Source organism: Pseudorasbora parva, chromosome 22 (genome assembly GCF_024679245.1).
Source record: "Pseudorasbora parva isolate DD20220531a chromosome 22, ASM2467924v1, whole genome shotgun sequence".
NCBI classification, from domain to species: Eukaryota; Metazoa; Chordata; class Actinopteri; order Cypriniformes; family Gobionidae; genus Pseudorasbora; species Pseudorasbora parva.
Window position 1 is genome coordinate 9158894 of NC_090193.1, and position 22949 is coordinate 9181842.

At 39.8% G+C, this 22949-nt stretch overlaps 1 protein-coding gene across 1 annotated transcript; it reads left to right on the plus strand.

Moving 5' to 3' along the window:
- Window positions 1-403: 403 nt before the first annotated feature.
- On the plus strand, window positions 404-20775 carry ushbp1 (Usher syndrome 1C binding protein 1). The gene is made up of 14 exons (XM_067431645.1): window positions 404-1253; window positions 1886-2020; window positions 2103-2245; window positions 3489-3652; window positions 3742-3951; window positions 5020-5240; window positions 7153-7293; window positions 7490-7557; window positions 7638-7749; window positions 9451-9679; window positions 11064-11222; window positions 12887-12984; window positions 13070-13192; window positions 17959-20775. The coding sequence occupies exons 2-14, from the start codon at window positions 1890-1892 to the stop codon at window positions 18122-18124; spliced, it is 1965 nt and encodes a 654-aa protein (XP_067287746.1). The 5' UTR covers window positions 404-1253; window positions 1886-1889; the 3' UTR covers window positions 18125-20775.
- The last annotated feature ends 2174 nt before the right edge of the window (window positions 20776-22949 follow it).

Consider the following 22949-nt stretch of genomic DNA (forward strand, 5'->3'; position numbering starts at 1 on the left):
CCAGTCGATTAATTCAGAACAAAATATCTGCTGTTTGAAAATACATGTCTAAACAATTTCGACATAAAAACATTTCAGATGTGCTCAATTTCAAAGGATCTATTCAACAATTAAAAAAATTCAAATTCAGAACTGTGTAAAATGCAACATAATATTCAATTTTGTTAGATTACACTTGTCAATAATTCAGATTTATACAATTCAAATTCAGATCATTTTGTCATATTTCTAGCTCCATAAAATTGAACGTTCTTCAACTCTCGGCGACCGGTAAAAAAAAAAACGCCTCGCGCTGCGACGTTACTATCACGAGCAGTTTAAGACAAAAACTAACCTGAACAGAAAACAGTCAGAAGAAAATAATAAATAGAAAAGAAAATGGTACGCTCACTGAACATGTTATGCCTGATGTTATGTTATGTCAACATTCGTTAAATCATTAGTTAACATGATGTACTAAGAATAACCAATAATTCTACAGCATTTATTAATTTGAGTTAATATTACTCTCAACGTTTACTAAGATGTATTAGTTAATGCTCTGTGAACTAACACGAACATTTTAATTGCCTAACATAACAAAGATTACTGCTGTAAGTAAAAACAAATGAGAATTATAGTATTTAAGAAGTTTTGCCACCACTGTTCCTCAGAGTTCAGTTTGGTTCAGTCGACTGAATGTTTAAATTACAAACCCAGTCCTAAACGACAAGCATAAATTATTAAATTACAAATCTTAAAAACAGTTGTTTGAACTGTGAGAGTTTATCCCAAATAATTGTTTAATTTATATAAACTTCTCCAAAGGAAGGGATGAATAATTTAGCCTATAGCATATTTTAGTCTTCCATTTTCCTTAAAACCATGTTAGCAGCACTGGAGTAGCTAATCATTAAAAAACTGTAGTGGTGATTCAAATGAGATGATTAGGATTTCTATACTTTATTTATAAACAATAAGGTTCATAAATAATCTTCTAGACAGAGAGTCAAAAATAAACCAAACAGGAAAAGATCTAAAAAGACTGGGTGGAGACGACAGTCAGGAGAAGAGATGTGTTCAGCAGAGAGCAGGTTTAGCCCAGTAAAGTGGAGAAGAAGAGTGTTTGATCAAGCTCACAGCGCACATGCTTCACACGCTTCACTTGCTCAGCGAGCAGAAGAGGAGACAGAGAAACTCAGCAGCACTGGATCACTCTTTCATTCAGGACATTCCCTAAGGACAGGACCTCAACCATCAGACAAATGACACAGGTGAGTCTCTGGGATGGTGATGCGATTTACCCTCAATCTGATATACCTAGAGGGTTTAAATCATGTCATAATGTAGTGCTGCATGGAATTTATAATAGTCACCAGTTTCAAACCAAACTCAGTTATTTGGCAGAGACATCTAACGCAAACGAGGTACTAAAACCATAGTTAAATGATATTTATATCTGATTACTGAGAATAACAGTTTGAGTTGTTACATTAAGCTCCACAATGAAGCAGCAGGAAGGGCAGTTACAGGATGTGCCTGTTTCCTCCTTTTCCTTCGCTCAGAACAAAAGGGTGAGAAAAAAACAACAACACCCATATTATCCAATGTACGGAGTAAAAATTTATTTCACATTATAAAACAATAGATATTTTGTTTTACTATTTGCTCAAATGTTAGTGGAGCAATCATAGTGAATGTTTCGAACTACTCCTGTGATACAATAATCACTTTTAAATGTCATTGAATTTAGCCATGAGAAAGCTCATTGTTTGCTGTGCTACTTGCATTATATTAAATGGAAGTGTTTAAATACTTATTTTGGGCCACTAGATAGTGTCATCCTGCCTAACCCCTCTAGTGTGATGTGTAAAGAGTCTGAAGTTTTCTCATTATTTCACACAAGTGACATGTTCCAGCAGAGATCGGACAGTCTGGCGTCAGCGGACTCCGAACTGGTGCAGTGTGAGACGGAGGTGAGCACTTTACTGCAGATCATTTCTGAGCTCAACAGGAAGATGGACTCCCTACAAATACCACGGTAACACCCGTCACAAACAACTGCAAACTATGTTGTTTTGCTCTAACAAGTATACTATGTGAAAAGGTCTGTGTTCTCACAGAGAGTTGAAAGCATCTGAGGGTCAAGTGCGGGACAGTGGGTGCGTCCCGCAGCGGGGCATGAGATCTCCGGCCCGCAGCCTCACGGCGGTGGACGCTGGCACAGCATCTGTGGAGCCCAAGAACGTCTGCAGAGACTCAGAAGGCACGCTCTGTTTATATAATGCCTCGTCGTCAATCACAGTAAATGCTGTGTCAGAACAGACAGCCTGCTATTTACTGCACTATTGGTCCTGCCAGACTTTTGTTTCCAAATGCAAAACTACTTATTAAACTTTAACGTTTCCTATACGCATGCAAGTACGCTTTTTCTAAATCAAGACTCCTGAGAGTTTTTGTGAAATTTTTTTTTTTAGTTGGGAGGAAAAATAAAACTGTAAATCAAAAACTTAAAAAAAAAAAAAAAGGTTTTATTTTATTTTTTTATCTTAAAAATCTAGGAGTTGTGTTCATAATTGAGTGCAAACAACTAAAAGGTTATTATTAACAATTATAATAATAATTATACATATTTTTGTTGTTTTAATTATAATAAAAAATAAAACATTTTTCTTTAATAAAAATAATTATTATAAAGAATTCTAGGAAGTTGACTCAAATTTTCTCAACATTTTCTTTAGACTTTTTTTGGGGGGGAATTGGGTTCATAATGAAGTACAAACAACTAAACATGTATTATTACCATTAATATAATTATACCATTAATATAATTATAAAATATAAAATAATGACCATAAAGAAGTCTAGGAATTTGACTAATAATCATTTTTGATTTTAAAAAAAATTAGTACCGTTTGCAATATTTTCTTTTGATATTTTTTTTTAATCTCTTTTGTAAGAAAAAATTGATACATTTGTGAGCAATAAATTGCAAACATCTAAAAGTGTTTCATTATGATTATGATTATTATTATTAATAATATAAGTAATAAATAAGGAGGGTTATTCATAAATTTAAAACTTTATTTAAAATTTTTTGTTCTATTTTTCCTCCCAACTTCATCCATATTCATTCATTCACTCATCAAAAGAAAATAACACTCAATACAATGTATTGAGTTGTATTCATAATGTTATTGTATTATTATTATTATTAATTTATGATTTTATTTATACAATTACATAACTTTCTAATAAATAAAGTAAATAATAATTGTATTTGTCTAATAAAATAATACAAATGTTTAGAAAATTTTACTAGTAATTATTATAAATTAAGAATATTAATGTTATTAATAATAATACATTTAATTATTTTCTTTATATTTTCTTAACATTTGTTATTCTTATTTCACATTTGATTTAATAGCTACGTCAGATTAATTTGAATATAGAAATCATTTGGAAATATACATACAAAGAAAAATAAAATGACAGTTTTTCCGCAGGGGGCAGCAGTGAGCTTTGGAGCGAGCTGCAGAACGTTCTCTCTGCTCTGGAGATCTCTAGCGGTCGGGGGAGGAAGATGCTCAGGCTGCAAACGCAGAATTCGGAGAGAATCCAAGCACACCATCTCTCTGCCGCCCGGGAGAGCTGGGTTCAGGCCACACAGGTGCTCGTCAAGCCTCCCGCTGTAGGATACTGTATGTGCTGTACTGCGTCTGAACTTCCTCCAGCTCTGATCTCTGTAATCTACTCCAGGTGCTGGAGGAGATGGAGAGCGATTTGGGGATCTCATACCCCTCTGCTCTGCCCCCTGATGAGAGACGTCAGTATCAGCGGGATGTTCTCTCACTGTACAAACACAACCAAGACCTCAACACCTCCTTAAAGAGCCGCCAGGAAGAGCTGATAGGTGCTGAAAGTATGCTAATGGATCTTGAGGATGAGAAAAAGTGGCTGCAGGAAAAGGTTGATTGGGATATTTCCAATTTTTACATTTTAGTGCAATTAATGTACCATTAATGTATTAAAAGTAGGCTATATTAGGATATGATTGCATAATTATATTAAAATAAATGTCATATGCTACTGAAACATTATTTTAAATTATATTAACATTGTACATCAGTAGCACATTAAAGTAATAATATAGTTACAAATAAGTTAAAAATTGTTCAACTAAGTAATTTGATGAAATTATGTTCATTATGCATTTTTTATTTCAGTCATTTAAAGGGTACATAACACAGTTTCTGCCAGTCTCATGTATCTCATGTACTCTATAGAATAGGATTGAGGATTGCATCCTTCATATTTCCATCTTTCTATATTCATATTATAAAAGACATATACGCTGTACCGTTTCTTTTCGAAAACAGCCAAGCTCGTGGAGGCGTTCAGTGGGCGGAGCTAAAGAGCCCCAACATGAGCGCACACACACCTATGACACACACACACAAACACACAAAATACATCGTGGCATTATCCCTGGATAACTTTCGATTCACTATATGTTCATGTTGTTGACATTATATGCACATATGAGTCGATTGCCAACAATACAGACATTTGATGCAGTTCAATTACCACCTGAGGCTTTGACTCGACCGGGAACAAACAAACACACTTTGCAGAACTTAGTTGCTGCTCAAGAAAAACAAAAGTGCATCTGCTGTTTCCTTGAAGCTATTTGATTTGGGAAGCTGAACAAGGTTATCTTTCTCTCACAACCAAACATTTCATTAGTGACATTGTTCATCGAGTGGTCTAAAAACAAAATGACAGCGGTGTCGACGGCTTCTAACGAAGATCGCCCATACAAGCAATTATGGAGTCATACAGGGTCATACTCAAAAAAACTTTCTAAAACTTCTTTGAACCCTGAAGGAGTGTACTATGTCCACAAACCTTTGACCGTGTTTAGCATGAGAATCCAACTCTTTAACAGTGTAAATAAGTCAGAAATCATGAAATAGCATTAGCTTTACCTTTAATGATAATATTCTTACTTATATTGCTGAACTCATTTTTTGGCAGTTAGTGGACCTGAAGAGGAAGTGGCTGTACGGAGTGAGTCGTTCTCCTCCTGTTAGCCCATCATTGTCCTCTAGTGGAACTTCGAGCCCTTGCTTTTCCTCTCCTCCATATCCTGGATCCCCTCTGCTGTCCCGCAAACTACCTGGCTCCAGGCCGAACTCCCCTTCATCTCCCTGCACCGTTGATTCTGTGCTTCAGGCTGAGATCGAAAAGCTACAGAGGTGAGAGGTTAATAGCTTTATTCATCAATACTGACTTCTTGATTCCATTCCCAGGTCATATCTGGTCATTAGTCTAATAAAAGGGCCACAAACTCAAAACACATAATAAAAAATATATATGGGTACAAAACAGGGCATTTTGGATGGTTGTGAACAGGATGGTGGGGTGTTCTGAGTGGCCATGTTGCTGTATGGGTGCTAGGCTGTTCTCTATGTTTGCTAGGGTAATTTATCACCGTCAAAAGTTAAAAGAGTCCACCCTCAAGTCTTTATGTTGTTCTGGTTCCTACTTAGTGATTGATTCCCACCTTTATTGTTAGACTATGGTATTTCTTTGTTGTTTTTTATTGTAAGCCTGGCCAAAATAATATGTTCAAAAAAGAAAAAAAATTCTAAAAGAACTGGCACACCTCTTCTCAAAAAGATAAATAATGTAAAGTGTCATTCATATTTGCACCATATATAGTTGTGTTTAATGTAAAGATGGAATTGAAGTAGAGACCTGCATAATTTGTGATGTACATCCAAATTAAACAGATTATATACATTGGGTACGGAAAGTATTCAGAGCCCCTTATATTGGTTACTCTTTGTTATATTCCAGCCATTTGCTAAAATCATTCTCATTAATTTCTCATTACTGTACTCACAGCACCCCATATTGACAGAAAAACACAGAATTGTTGACATTTTTGCAGATTTATAAAAAAAAATAAAAACTGAAATATCACAAGGTCCTAAGTATTCAGACCCGTTGCTGTGACACTCATATATTTAACTCTATAGGTGCTGTCCATTTCTTCTGATCATCCTTCAGATGGTTCTACACCTTCATTTGAGTCCAGCTGTGTTTGATTATACTGATTGGACTTGGTGCATGTCAGAGCAAATGAGAATCATGAGGTCAAAGGAACTGCCTGAAGAACTCAGAGACCGAATTGTGGCAAGGCACGGAAGCCTCTTCTCAGTGCAAGACACTTGAAAGTTTGCTAAAAAAAAACACCTGAAGGACTCCAAGATGGTGAGAAATAAGATTCTCCGGTCTGATGAGACCAAGATAGAACTTTTTGGCCTTACTTCTAAGCGGTATGTGTGGAGAAAAATATCAGCTGTCCAATACAGTCCCAACTGTGAAGCATGGTGGTGGCAGCATTATGCTGTGGGGGTGTTTTTCAGCTGCAGGGACAGGACGACTGGTTGCAATCGATGGAAAGATGAATGCAGCAAAGTACAGGGATATCCCTGTGCTCAAGACCTCAGACTGGGCCAAATGATCACTTTCCAACAAGACAATGACCCTAAGCACACAGCTAAAATAATGAAGAAGTGGCTTCACAACAACTCTGTGACTGTTCTTGAATGGCCCAGCCAGAGCCCTGACTTAAACCCAATTGAGCATCTCTGGAGAGACCTGAAAATGGCTGTCCAGCAACGTTTACCATCCAACCTGACAGAACTAGATAGGATCTGCAACATGTTGTTGCATTTTTCCCAAAAAGACTCATGGCTGTATTAGAGAAAAAGAGTGTTTCTACTAAATACTGAGCAAAGGGTCTGAATACTTAGGACCATGTGATATTTCATTTATTCTTTTTTTCCCCTGCAAAATTCAACAATTCTGTGTTTTTCTGTCAATATGGGGTGCTGTGTGTACATTTATGATAAAAAATGAACTTAAATTATTTTACAAATGGCTGCAATATAACAAAAGATCTTCTAGACAGAGATGTTAAACATGCATGGATGCAAAATTAAACATGCATGGATGCATTTAGAAAACCGATTTTTATTTCTTGCCGCATACCAACGTGATACTTTGAGTTAAGGTGTTGGTAACATAGTGAGGCCATAGTAAGCAGTAATTATTGGTTAAGTTTGAATCTCTTCTGACAGGTGTGTTTTGTTTGAGCAGGTGTCTGGAGCGACTGAAAGCTCGGAATGAGCGTCTGAATGCCGCACTGGTCAGGAGGAAGGGAGAATCTGAGCAGCTGAGCATGAGTCTTAGCCAACAGGAGGCAGACAGCTCGGCTCTACACATGGCTTTGGCATACTGGTGTGCTGGTGTCTTCACCTCTGTCTCACACTGCATGAGCCTAAAATGTACACTGATCCAGGATCAGGGTTTAGTCACTTTTACATATCACAAACTCTTCTAAAACTGATTTCTTGACGTTATAAACCTTGACCTTTGGCCCCTAAGATTGGCATGTGTGTAAGTGGTATGCTGATAATGGCTCTTTGATTGACAGCGAGGAGTGTGAGGACGCTTACAGCGACCTACTATCCTTGTGCAACGCCAGAAAACAACAGAACGCAGGTGCTGCTCATGTGACACAAAAACATGAATGTACAAGCACACATAGACACACATACAAATACAGTGGTTTTTTCTTACAGAAACAATTAGCACACCCCAGCCTGACCTCTCAAAATTTACAGACAAGAACTCGGTCAAAGGCGAGCCATCCTCCAGTCCACCAGGAGGCACTGCAGAGACTAGACCAAACAGGTTGTTGCATCATATACAGTCATTGTGCATGCCATAACTTTGGCCCTGTCCTAAATGGCACACTTCATGTGCACTTTCGGTCTTGTGGAATTACAATGGCCGCTGCGTGCGTGTGTCCGTTAAGTCCACAAGACCATAGGGTGTCCCGTTCGTCATTTAAGCTTAAAGAAGCGGGCTTGTGAGCGCCCCCAGTGCGACTACTATCCGCCCTCAACGAGCACTTCAGCTGAGTGCGCAAGTTTGCGAGCTACTCAGAGGACTTCTACCCGGCAGTCAAAGTGACATTACGCCTTGAAAGTGCAGACTCAGAGGAGGGTTTAGGGTGCCATTTGGGACAAGGCCTCTGTCTGACACACCCACCGCTAGCCTACCTTAGCACAAAGACTGGAGGTAAACGGCTCCATCTAGGCTAACTGGAATGAGAGTGTAGACCCTATTTTTAACCCCCCAAAACCGTTAGGGGTTACCAAATCGGTCTAGAAAATAGCAACTTTTAATTTTCTGTGAAAATGCGCTGTGGCGGTTCGCGTGACACTAACATGAAACCAGAGTTAATTCGTCCCAATGAAAAGCATATGTACACTGTCTGAATCGTCCCCTATCCCCTATATAGTGCACTGTGTGTCATCCACCAAGTAGAAAATAGGTAAATGTGCAAACAAGTGACCAATTTCAGCCACAGCGTCAGTGTCAATTTATAATGTATGCGGTGGGATGCTTTAGATTCTAGAGAGCATTTGATTGGCCAGAAAATCTGATGGGAAGGTCACTTGCAGAGTGGTCATATTGTCAAAATCATTGCTCCATATTGGTGGAAGTGAGAGACTCTAAGTTTTGAATGCTTATATATCTTCTGAATGCAAATTTTGTCAATGTTTTAGAGCTAGTTTATAGGTCACAGTAAGGCTAACATTCTACACTTTAAAAAAAAAGTTTGTATTACACTACACTTCAATATTATAAAATTATGACAAAACAAGGCTTGGAAGGCAGTTATTTAGGGTTTGTTTGTTGCTAATATAATTATTTTATTTCTGCCTTATTATTCTATATTTCAGTCAGCGTAATTTGTTCCATCCAGTCCCACTTTCTTTTGCCTGCAAAATTTAGCCTAGAATGGTAAATATGACTGCACCTTTAGATGGCCTCAAATAGTGCACTAGATGTGGGACCTTAAAAGGAGAACTTAGTACTTTATCAACTCCTAAAAGGTGCATTTCAGTGCCTTGGAGTAGTGATATGTACCCTTAAGTTACTACTATGAACTTTTAGGGGTAAATAAGGTACAAAGATGTCCCCAGCGACAAGCTGTTGAGCCCCTAAAGATACAAATTTTGCATTTTTTTTATGTCCACAAGAATGCAGTGTCCCATTTGACATTTTAGGATTCAGTGAGGTGGTGTATTATGTCCTCAAATTATGGACTCTTAAGGTGGCATTTGGGACAGATTTGCATCCCATGTAGTACGCAAAATGAAGGTAAGTGAATAGGAATCGCCAGTATGCAGCTCAAATCTCAGTGCAAGTGTCTCACCAAAGCTTTATTCTAATTTTCAATCCTAATTAGATTAATTACAATGGCTTAAAATGCAATTAGCTTCCTGAACCAATTCAATCAATCCACTTATTTTGGACTGATAATGAAACAGACGTCATCTAAGATCTAAAAAGCCTCTCTCTATCTTTTTCTGTATACTCCAGCTTGTCGGAGCAGGAGTTTGAGGACAAGGCTGGTGTAATTCTCCAGAGGATCGCCAGGCTGAAGCAGGACAGGGCTGCAATGTGTATCCCGCAGCGGGGCAAAGCAGGGGAGGACAAGATCAGTCCCGACACTGGGACCCTTGCAGGGGTCAGAGGTCGCACCAATTCACTTTCCAAAAACACGAAAGAGGAGAAAGCAGTGCTACTGTATGAGCTGGTGACAGCCAGGGTGGGCAATTTCGAAACATTCAACCGTTCTTTCTTGTTTAGAACAAGTTGTGTGTATATATATATATATATATATATATATATATATATATATATATATATATATATATATATACACTCACCTAAAGGATTATTAGGAACACCATACTAATACTTTGTTTGACCCCCTTTCGCCTTCAGAACTGCCTTAATTCTACATGGCATTGATTAAACAAGGTGCTGAAAGCATTATTTAGAAATGTTGGCCCATATTGATAGGATAGCATCTTGCAGTTGATGGAGATTTGTGGGATGCACATCCAGGGCACGAGGCTCCTGTTCCACCACATCCCAAAGATGCTCTATTGGGTTGAGATGGCATTTAAAAGATGCCCAATTGGCATTAAGGGCACTAACGTCTGCCAAGAAAACATCCCCCTAAAAAACATTTTCCCTTAAAAAAAAAAACTAGAAATGGTTGTGCGTGAGAATCTCAGTATAACTGAGCAGATTGTGAAATTCTCAAACCGGCCCGTCTGGCACCAATAACCATGCCACGCTCAAAATTAATTAACCACGCTTAAATCACCTTTCTTTCCCATTCTGACGTTTACTGTATTTTCCAGACTAAAAGTCGCACTTTTTTCATAGTTTGGCTGGTCCTGCGACTTATAGTCAGGTGCGACTTATACATCAAATTTAATTCATACTGACTGACAAGAATAAACATATAGCCGTGAGAGGGCGCTCTATGCTGCTCCTGTAGCCTACCCCTGAAAAAAATTACTGAAAACAGAAAAAAACTTAAAGACAACAACTTAGAAAGACTGAACACAAACAAAATGCCCCAATAAAGAAAATCTTATTCTGCAAATTACAAACTGCATGTAGTAAAATATGCAGCCGAAAACGATTCACACAGCGTTCGTCTCGCGCGGCTGAGCTTCTCCCGGCAGAGTTCAAGCATCTGTGGACTCGTTCCTTCAGCTCTGGCCATCTTGCTTTCAGTCCGCGATTAGCTTTCTTTGTTTCCTTCATTACAGTTAAAGTAACGTCTGCTTTTCGCCAGTCCCTCATAAGTTTCTCACTCACTTTAAACTTTCTTTCTTCTGCTTGGTTATGCACAGTGAGCTGGTGCACGCATGCGCGTGAAGCAACTGCCATGTGATTGGTTAATTAGATAATTGTCGTAATGAGAAATTGAACAGGTGTTCCAGGTGTTGTGTGTGTGTGTGTGTGTGTGTGTGTGTGTGTGCGCGTGTGTGCGTGTGTGTGCGCGCGCGCGCGTGTGTGTGTGCGCGTGCGTGCGTGCGTGCGTGTGTGTGCGCGTGTGAGTGACAGTTTTATCATAATTACGTTACAGTTGAAATGTACAGTTTGTCATAACTTGATTAAATTTTACACAGGAAGAGATGTCAGAGATGCGTGGGAATCTCCGGCTCTTGGAAAAAGAGAGAAGGTGTTTGGACCTGGCACTGATGGTCCAGAGTGCCCAAGATTCTGCTGGTGCTCTAATCCTGGACAGTCTGCGAGATGAGCTGGGGGAGAGGAGAGCCACCCAGCAGGTAAATCTGAATGACCTAAAATCTTATTTTTCTTTATTAGCCTGCACAATGTGATATCTTCACTCCTTACTGTTTAGGACAGGGGTGTCCAAACCTGCTCCTGGATGGCCACTTTCCTGCAGAGTTTAGCTTCAGCACTCGTGCCTGGCATTTTATAGTGATCCTGAAGCCTTTGGTTAGCATGCCCAGGTGTGTTTAATTAGGCTAGAGCTAAATTCTGCTGGAAGTTGGCCCCCAGGTGCAGGACAAATCTGGTGTAAGTTTAAAGTGCCCCTATTATGTTTTTTTGAATAATACATCTTATGCAGTGTGTATTATAGCTTTTTGTGAAGGTTAAAGATTTGCAAAGTTTTAAAGATCAAAGTGCAAGACAAAAAACTTTAACATTCAGCTCCTCTACCACTGAAATACTAACATTACATTTGTTCTTACAATTAGGAAACTTTAGAGTTAATTTGTCAATAGAAGGTTGGTCCAGCTAATCTAGGGCTCTGATTACATCTAGTATTATGCGTTTTGTTTGATCGGACCACAAGTAGACAAGGGATACGCATATCCGTTAATACCAGGTGTATTTTATCTCTTTTGTACACTTTCAACCACTTCCTGATTTCTTTGTGGGGAGGTTAAATGTATGTGTTAAAGTAAACTCGCCCAGTTTAAATTTGAATGCACCTGGAGGCAATGGAAAAACATACAGAGAGCAGCAGCTTTCTGTTTTGCTCTAACAGCTGCAAGACCATGTCAAATGATGAGAGTGCGTGTTAGAAATCAGGAATGGTGTTTTTCAGCGTCAAACCAAACTTGGGTCTCCAGCTAAAAGTTTAAATCCTGTGTGGCTAGCGTGCGTCCCATAATGTTTACGTGTTAGGTCAGTAGGCAGAGTTTAAGCAGCCTTTTGTGGCTGTTAGAACACATTTGACCGCATGAGCGTCTACACTAGATCAAATGTGTTTTGCCTCTGGAAGTGGACAAGCTTTTTAGACCCTGTTTATACCAGTATTTAGCATCATCCACTTGTGACCAGGTGTAAACAGGGCCAACGTGAATATGTGAACACTTAGGGCCCTATCATAAGAAGGTGATGGCGTCAGGCACGACAGTGTTTTTTTTCTAGTTTCAGCCCAACACAGTTATAATTTTCATGTCTTCAGCCACATCTTTCCTTTAGCTCAACCAGGTGAGCGTGGCGCTAGCAACGCCAAGGTCATGGGTTCGATTCCCAGGGAAAGCAAGAACTGAGAACTGACAATGATATAAAAATGTGTACACTGAATGCAATGTAAGTCGCTTTGGATAAAAGCGTCTGCCAAATGCATAAAATGTAAATGTAAATGCATATCCTGATTGGCTTAATCACTCTGTCTCCTCTCCACCATAAACTGGTGTGTGGTGAGCGTTCTGGTGCAATATGGCTGCCGTCGCATCATCCAAGTGGATGCTGCTCATTGGTGGTGGTTGAGGAGATCCCTATATGTAAAGCGCTTTGAGTGCCTAGAAAAGTTCTATATAAATGTAATAAATTATTATTATTATAGGGCGCATTAGTTATACTCGCCTATAGGTGGGTCCACAAAAAGTGCACCGTATGTTTTAGACCATGCACTCAGACCATTAAAATAAGGCCCTTCATGTGCTGACCTACTGGATGCTTCTCGTTGCAGAGAATTGCCGAAAATCTGGCAAAAATAGAAGTTGAAGGGGGAATTCCTGGTCCTCGCAATCACTCTATCCTAAGAGAACTACAAGCAGCAATGCAAAGGTGGGGGAAAAAACATCAAAACACATTAAAACATACAGTTCATGAAAAAGGCGCATTACTTAACCTGTCGATGCTCTACTTCCAGGGAGCAATCACTGAAGAAGAGAGTGGCAGCCTTACGCGAGTCTCTGGACTCAGCGGTCACAGACAGCACCACTCAGAGGAGGATCAACAGAGAGGATATTACACGTCTCTCCCGCTACTACAAGTAATCAAAAACCACATGAACTTAACTTCACAGCACTATAATTAGCATAACAACTAGAGTATCTGCTGGCACATTATTGCCATAGCAACAACTGATATAGTCACATGATCACCCAATTTACATCAGGAAGGTATAATATACCTAGAGCAGGGGTCCTGCAGAGCTCTGCTCCAGCACCAGTCAAACACACCTGAACCAGCTAATCAAGGTTTTCAAGGTTACTTGAAAATTACAGGCAGGTGTGTTGGAGCAGGTTTGGAGCTGAAATCTGCAGGAAAGTAGCCCTCCAGGAGCTGACCTGGAGAAAGCTAGACCTTAAAGCTATCTGACAGTCCCAAGCCCTTCGCTAACAACTATCCTGAAAGATATAATATGCAACGGAGACCAGCTTGTAAGAGATGTACAGGTAAATCTCACATGGCCTTAAGAGGCACAGTAGCAACTGATTCTAGTGGCTGTGGACTTTAGTGTCCTTCTGTGCATCCGATTCCCATGCCAATTGATGCTAGATTGGAGTGGAGTGTAATGGAGGCTAACTGGTAAGAGCTGTGATCGTTAACGGCCCTGTCCCAAATGGCATCCTAAACATTTGCAGTCTTCCTTTGAGTCCACACTTTCGTGACGTAACGTCGTTTTCACTGTCGGGAAGAAGTCTGTTGCGGCAATGCGAGCTCAGAAAAAATTCACATCAAGGCCACATATCATTAACCCCAAAGGAGGTGGTTGAGTGCACCCTACTGAAACCTAAAATAAGGACATCATCTGCTCTGCAGCATCGCTTGTTGCGCTCATTCCTAACAGAGGTGAATGCAGAATTTGATGATTTGCTCCTCCAAAACAATGTCAACAAAGAACTGGTGGCACAAAAAAGGTGTCACTTTTCACACTAATAAGGCCAGACCACTAGCCTGACAAGCCAGACCCACATCAAGATGTTTGGTCTGGAAACTCACCATTGACAGGGCTCAATCTGAGGGGCGGGATAAACGGTTGTCTTTCAAACTCTCTCTGCACGCAATAGGATAGCGCTACACCAACCAGAGCAACGAAGGTGAAGCAGAGCTAGTTGATAGATTAAACATTCGCCGTATCCGGTCAGCAAAACTCAAGAACACATCTTCCCTTTTTAAGAATGACTTCAGTGCCGTTCTTTGTTCTTTTCTCAGAGAAAAGCTTAACTCCAAGCCTTCCAGAGTCTTGGTCAAAGCTGATTCGAAAGACCAGTTTCTGTGTTTACTAGAAGCACGTAACGCAACTCGGCCGTCGTCATTATGGCCCCGCCCACCGACTCTATACACGATGTGATTGGCATGGCAAGAGTTAGGCGAATACAGCTCAGAAGGGTATTGAGAGCTGCTAGACGACACTCGTGGGCAGATTAGATTTGCTGCCGCTAGGGTGCGTCTAGATTTCTAGACTACCAGACCACATCACCTTTGTACATAGTTTGAACGTTTTGGTGGATTTACCACTTTTGTTGTTGGAGTTCTTTTTTGGATTTTGACCATCACTGTTCCCGACCCTGGACGTTAGGAAAATTTGGGGAGTGGACCTTTTAGGTTTCTAAATGAGCACCCCTGGTCTAGAGGCTAACTACCATATAAGTTTTAAAATAATCAATACACAGTCAAATGCAAACAGCCTATGTTACATTATGGAGCCAGCATAATCTGAAATTATAGTTTGTAAACGGTTATGAAACGCTAACGTGTTGTTAACTTGTTCCTAACCCCAGTGACGAAAGTAAAAAATAAATAAAATTAAAGCTGCAAGCAGCGATGAAAGGGCCCTCACACACAGGACCACTGCCAGTGGCCTTAGGAAAACAGCGACTAGTAGGCGACATGCATTCAAGCGGTTAAAAATAGGAGAAATATGGCAAAGTTACTTCAATGTACCACACTTCATGTTGCCAGCAGGTTGCACTTTGGATATAACTGAATATTGGCATTTAGATGTCTTCAAGCCAGGACTATTATCATACGTTAAGTTTGGGGCAGATCGTACATTGTATGCCTAAGTTACAACAACTTCCTGTTTTGTGGTGTAAATTGCATACATTAGCATTTAGCCAAGTGTTGCTTGATTTATTGTGTTTTTGGCATGTTTGGGACTTGGTAGCATATTTAAATGTTTTTCTAGGAGTGAATTACAATCAATCAATCAACTTTATTTATATAGCGCTTTTACAATCACGAGTGTGTCAAAGAAGCTTCACAGTGTCAAACAGGATAATATTGCGACAAAATTAGATTTGGCTGTCCAGTCGTACTGGAGAAAACAGTGATGTTATCAGCTTATTTTAATTTATCATATAGCTACAATGTTGGCAGATCAGTATTATAGTTTATAGTATTAAATAAGACCTAATTCATACATTTTATTTGTATAATAAGTTGAATAACTTTAATCATATTTTTAGTAGGGATGCACCGAATCCAGATTTTTGAGGTTTGGCCGAATACCGAATCCACTGGTTAAGATTCTGCCGAATCCGAAACTGAATGCCGAATCCAACTCCCATCCTCAGTCCATTATCACAGTAAACACATTAATGACATAAACAACGTTCACAGCAGTGTATTTTTAATTTAATTTAGTTTTTTTTAAAGGCAACATTATGCCAGGATAACTGTGCTGTATTGCTGTCTGTAGATTCCTTCATGCACAAAAAAAACCGGATCACCGCTTCTTTTACGTCCTTAAGTAATGACGTCATTCTTACCGGCGGATGAAAATACATTCAAACACATTCATGTAAAGTATTTGTAATCAAAACTTAGTATAGTAATAATTATTATTATTGTAATCATCATCATCTTGGATACGTTTTTTAATTCATGTTTTGCAAAAGCACTCAATTTTACACAGATTAAATAAGATAAACATAAACTTACACAAATCCTTGGTTCACCCATGCTCATATATTATCAGCATCCGTTTTCCGAGAGAAACAGCACCCGTCCCACTCCGAGAGAAACAGTTTGGTTCAAGATGGTTATCACGCATGCAGTATCTCAGCTCACCGGTTCTCACAGCAAAACATGTCTTAGTTCAGTGAACTGTTGGAGTTACAACATATACTTCAAGATATTAGTTTATTTCTAGTCTGAGGGACTGCCACTCATGTCAGAAAGTGAGTAACTATAGTAACTTGTGAGATCTGCGCTGATTTAAGACGCAAATCGTTTAGAACGATTCAGTCCGATTTGGTGAACTGGTTCGACCGGATCACTAAAAAGATCCGGTTAAAAAGAACGATTCGTTCGCGAACCGGGCATCCAGCGGCTATTGTTTAGGGTTCTTGCCAACACGAGACAAATCGGCATTGCAAATTAAACATATAGCTTATTACATATAGCTTTAACATATTGCCTTCTTTTGACTGAAAGTACTGCCAAACAACACATTTTCTGTTCACAAGTTCCATTTTCACTCTCACACAGCCTACTGCATTCGAACGGTCCACCTAGTAAACACGTTGTCATAATCAACCGCGGCATCATGTTCGATCAGTATCGCGTAGTGCATGCGGGTTCGGTTCGGTGGAAAAAAATTCTAGGGTTTGGCAGAAACCGAACCCAGTCAGAAAGCCCAATATTCGGCCGAATCCGAACCCGAATCCTGGATTCGATACATCCCTAATTTTTAGTGTCCCCAACTGAGCAAGCCAAGCCAAAGGCGACAGTGGCAAGGAACCAAAACTCCATCGGGGCATGATGGAGAAAAATAAACCTTGGGAGAAACCAGACTCAGTCGGGGTGCCAGTTCTCCTCTGGCCTATTAACACACCGTGTATGATTATTATTCTGGCAACCTTACAGGTCAGAAATCATATTAGATTGGAATATTCAAAATTTCAGGGTATCACGGAAGAGACAGATTTATTTAGGATGGGGCGTTGATTACACAAGAGTATGAATACATGAAAGATCAGAATTATTGGGCCGAAGACGGGTTTTGAGTGTGTGAGACGAATGTCGTGCCAGTGAGGAAAATTCGGAGGAGACACCATTTGACACGGCTCAGCAGACACTCCAGGATGCGTTGGTCATGTCCAGGCAAGTCCATCATCCGATCCGGACAGGGCCCAGATCCGGGATAAACCTCGGGATAAACAGAGAGACTAACATTAGCGTAGATGCCACTCTTTTTATGATGTAACGAGTACATCAGGTGTTATGGGAAGTGTTCCCGGTTCCGGCTGACCTAGTTAATGCAGCCTAACAATCAGTCAATTGATTTGAATAATGAAAGTTAAAAATGTTCTATGTGTATGCCATAGTAAAGAGATGTGTTTTTAGTCTAGATTTAAACTGACAGAGTGTGTCTGCTTCCCGAACAATGCTAGGAAAACTGTTCCACAGTTTAGGAGCTAAATAGGAAAATGATCGACTGCCTGCAGTTGATTTAGATATTCTAGGTATTATCAACTGGCCAGAGTTTTGAGACCGCAATAGACGTGAACACGTATAATGTGTTAAAAGCTTTACAAAAAAATTACAGTGTAAAGCATGCCATTTCCTGTTGCCAGTAGGTGGCGCTATGACTAACTTGGCATGTAGATGTCTTCAGGTCAGGACTCTTATCAGAAATGTGAAGTTTCGGGCGTATCGGACATTGTATGCCTGACTTACAACAGCTTTTTGTCTCATAGCAAAATATCAGACTTTGTGAGACAGGCCCTTCAGCGAAAACTGAAGATCATTGTCAACCACACATGTATAAGAATGCTAGGATTAATCATAATTATTTTTTTCCAACAGTAAAGCCTCAAGCACTTACAGAAGTTCTCGAAAGAAGCAGCAGGAGCAGCTGTGGAGACTGGAGAAGCAAATCGCAGTCATGAACGAACGGCACGCTTCCAAGGAGGCTGAGCTAAGTGCCACACTGGAAGCTATGAAGTGGAGGAGAGAGGAGACCATACTTTAAAAGACTACAGCACAGTTCTTAGCGTCGTTTTACAGATAAACATTTCCAAAGGCTAATGCTAAGTGAATTTGAGTAAGAGGTTGGGCAATGATTGGCTTAGAAATACTGAGCGCTCAGGGTTAGTTCACCCAAAAATAAAATTTCTGTCATTAATTACTCACCCTCAAGTCGTTTGACCCCCGTAAGACCTCAGTTCGGGACACAAATGAAGATGTTTTTGTTGAAATTCGATGGCTCAGACAGGCCTTCATTGACACCAATGTCATTTCCTCTCTCAAGACCCATAAAAGGCACTAAAGATGTCATTAAAAGTCCATCTCACTACAGTGGTTCTACAATAATTTTATGAAGCGACGAGAATAGTTTTTGTGTGGAAAAATATGAACTTATATAGCGCTGGAAAAAAATATTAGGATGTACTTTATTAAGTTTTAAAATTCACATTTAAAGAAATCTAGCGTTTGACCATGTCTAAACATGTAGGCTATTCAAATGCAAAACCTAAAAATAAGCAAGCAGTTATGATCTGCAATACTATTATTTTTCTAGTCACAAAATGCCACTAATTTGCCTGTTTGCATTGGAATTCTCTATTTTAACCTTAATTACTACACTACTTGCAGTATAAATAATAGAAGACAAATATTTTAAGTGGTCATAAATGGACCATAATTATTGCACAAATAGTATTTAGTACCAAAAGAGCTCCTCAAAATATTCAATAAATATTATTACTGAACTTATATTACATACTGAAGAGACATATACAAGTTATAGTACTTACAATCAATGTGTAAATAAAGCTCTTCAAATCTTTACTTGCATTTTTATATCATCATAATATGCTGTAAGTGTGTCCCATCAGTTAATCAACAGTTCTACACACTCGCGGTCTTCACGCCCTCCTGGGCCAAGTACAGGAAATACGTAGACATCTAGTGCAAAGACCACAAGTGTGGGTATTGAGCTTTTTCTAGGCCACTCTTATGACTGAGCGCTTATTCATCATTTGAGCGTACATTGTTTAAAGGTCCAGTTCTTCACGATCCCATCTCTTAAACTTTAGTTAGTGTGTAATGTTGCGGTTAGAGCATAAATAATACCTGTTAAATTATAAAGCTCAAAGTTCAATGCCAAGCGAGATATTTTATTAAATAGAAGTTCCCTTTCAAAGCCTACAGCGAACGGCCGGTTTGGACTACAGCAGGAAGTGCAGGGATGTAATGACGTCACTAGAACCGTTTGTTGACTAACCCTCCGCCCACAAGAACACGCAAAAAAGGGGGCGTGGTCTTGTTGCTCTCCCACGTGGAGAAGAGCGCGCATTCAGTGCGGGCATCTCTCCGTTATAGTAAGAGGTGGGACCTTTCCAGGCAAAGTGCGCTAAGCTGCTGTGCAATCACAACACGGGAACCGCTGGCCCAATCAGAACTCGTTACGTATTTCTGAAGGAGGGACTTCATAGAACAAGGAAATCATCAGGCCGTTTTTAGGACAGAGAAAACAGCGGCGTACAGATAAGTAAATTGTGTGAAAAATACTGTTTTTTTACACGCGAAACATGAACTCATGTTATATTGCACACTGTAAACATAATCAAAGCTTCGTAAACACGCGAAGAACGGGACCTTTAAACAAATTGTTATAAGTATTATATAATTGTTTATGTGTATGTTTCTGTAAAAAAATGGTAAAGGCTTTTTGTTTATTATTTAAATCTATTAAAGTTTTTGACAGTTTAAAACCTACTGTGAACTGGTAGTTTTCTGCATAAAAGCAGACAACAACACCAACAATAGGTGCATGCACATTAGAAAAACACTATTGTTCATCTTACAATTCACAGTTGCACTGAGATCGCTATGCAAACTCTGTAACTCTGACTCCCTCTCGTCTGAGACCTTTCCCTCTTTACGATCAAAGAGGCTGCATAATGATTTTCATTTAAAAGCATTTTTCTTTGTGAGTCTCGGAAAAACAGAGATCACAGAAAATGGGTCAGTGTATGCCAGAAGTGGAGTGACTTTCCCAGCGCGGATCACTTTTTCTGTGAAGATTTGGCCTCACGATCGCTCTCACAGCAGAAACAGGGGGAAGGGAGTGACGCACAATAGAGAGAGAGGTCAGAGGAGCCTGACTCGCACGTTTGTCTTCTCTTTTCACTGATCCACGTCTTTCAGTGCTGCCCGGGCCAGCTGACTGCAGCTGTGGCAAAGGTTGAGTGTCACACCCCCGGGGTTAAAGGATTTGCTCTCTGTTGTAGGAGCTGGTGAATAAAGGGGGTCATGGGGTCACGTTAAACACAGACTCTGTCCTGAACACGCCTGCTGGGGAAGATCCGAGTTTTAGTGATCGTTTGGATAAAGATAATGATTATGTCTCTGAAAGCTCTCTGTGTTGAATAAACTGCTCACTTCAGCTCTGAAAAATGTCATACCGAATGATGAGATTATCATTCTTGTTTCTTCACAACCATAAAGAAATGTTTGGTGATCACAGACATAAAAGGTGTGAAAACAACCTCTAGATCTACACTAAAGGAAGGATTTATGAGGTATGTACAGACCAGATTCTCATTGAAACTTTGGGATCAGTAAGAACCCACCTAGACCAGACCCTCTAAGAAACAGACCCAGACCAAAACTAGACCTTTCCAGATCCAAGTCATCATTTTTGTCCCAACTGTTTAAGTTCACTTAAGATATAACTGACTGTATCAGTTTCAGATACTCGTTCCAAAGGATGCATCGCTTGGTCCCATTCTGTCTTGAATTCTAAAAAGTTGCCTGTTGGACAGCATGCGAATACCGAATTGAGTTTTCTCTTTGAACTTACTAAACTTAAAGCTGCTGTCTGTAATTTTTTGGGTTAAAAATTATCCAAAATAAATTTGAGCAAGTACATAACCAGCCAGTGTTTAAAACTATCTGCGTACTGTAGCTAGATTTACAAAGGCAAGCTTGTAATAATGTTTTTAATTCCAGTGGTACTGGTGAATTTTTGCGAGAAATTCAAGCATATCGTTGCCTCATTGTGTCATATCTGTATACATAAAGAAGGAGTCCCAGCTAGCAGGCTATATTGCTCCATTTCCGATTCATCCGTTGTAAAATATAAAAGTCTTCGGACTTCGGAGTGGCTAGAGAACAAAAGTGGATGAGCTACTTACTTGTTCAGATGGCATCCTTATGTCGGTCATACTTTCAAACAAAAAATCTGTGATTTTCAATGTAAAGTATCCACACCGCCGCGGTAAATGACTGCACATTCTCCTCTAAACATTGGATTCCTCCACGCTGTGCTGACCGAGGCACAACTGGCGTAAAGTTGATAATTCCGCCAAAAAACTGCAATTGCAGTTTTCGAACAGAGATGGCGACAAAGAGGAAAAACTACGGACTGCAGTTTTAATTTTAAAATATGGTTAACACTTTATTTCAATGGTCCAGGTCCACTTAAGACATTCTACTACCTATAAGTAACTTTGCAACTACATGTCAACTATCATTAGAGTATTATTAGACGGAATTAGGTGTTAGGGTCTGGGATGAAATGTACTTGCAAAATGATTTATAGTCAGTAGAATGTCTGTTAGGGAGTATCACAATAAAGTGTTAAGCAGATATTAAGCAGACAGTCAACTTATACTCTAATGAGAGTTAGTTGACATGTAGTTGCAAATTTACTTATAGTTAGTAGTACAATGTCTGTTAAATAAAATGTTAACAGGCGCTTTTCCACTGCATGGTAACTGTTGGTATGGTTCGAAATGGCTCTCTCATTTCTGTCAATAGGGGGGAGGGGGAGATGTCAGGGAGGCTCAAGCGGCAACCATAGACTGTAAAAAAATATGGACGTAGTGTCCATGACGTCACCCATAGAATGCCGATAAGCCGTTCTGAAGCTTAAAGTAGGGTCGAGCTGGGCGTTGCCATCTTGTGAGCGAGTCATCATGTGTCACTCCCGCATAACAGAAAATGGGCAAAAAGGCGGGATGTGCGCGGAGCTGAGGTGACGCAATGACTATAGACGGCAGATAAATGGCTATCCACTTGTAACCACGCCCTTAATTATGCAGAACTTTAAGGCTTTATATAACGTAAACGAATGAAAAAATTCACCCCCTCACAGTTGTCATGAAGATCAAAATTAGCCTTATAAGCCAAAACCACAATTTGTACCAGGCTGTAAACATGTTTTTTTTCTGCTTTAAAGTTGAGAATTTTAACATGGGGCTCAATGAGATTCTGCTCCCTTCTGTAGCCTGTCCCTAGTGGCCAGTTGAGGAATTGCAGTTTACATTACTTCTGTATTGGCTTCAAGATAGAGATCGCGGGAAAGCGGCAACCCCCCGCGATCTCTCTTGAAGCCAATACCGAAGTAATGTAAACTGCAATTCATTTACTGGCTACTAGGGGGCAGGCTCCAGAAGAAAGCAGAATCTCATTGAGCCCCATGTTAAAATTCTCAACTTTACAGCAGAAAAAAACATGTTTACAGCCTGGTACAAATTGTGGTTTTTGCCTATACGGCTAATTTTGACCTTCATGTGAGGGGGGTGAATGTTTTTAAATCTCATTCGCTTATGTTATATAAAGCCTTAAAGTTCTGCATAATTAAGGGCGTGGGTCCTTTGAGTGACAGGTGGATAGCCATTTATCCGCCGTCTATAGTCATTGCGTCACTTAAGCTCTGCCCACATCCCGCCTTTTTGCCCATTTTATGTTATCCGGCCGTGACACGCAATGACTCGCTCGCATGATGGCAACGCCCAGCTCGTCTCTACTTTTAGCTTCAGAACGGCTTATCGGAATCCTATAGGTGA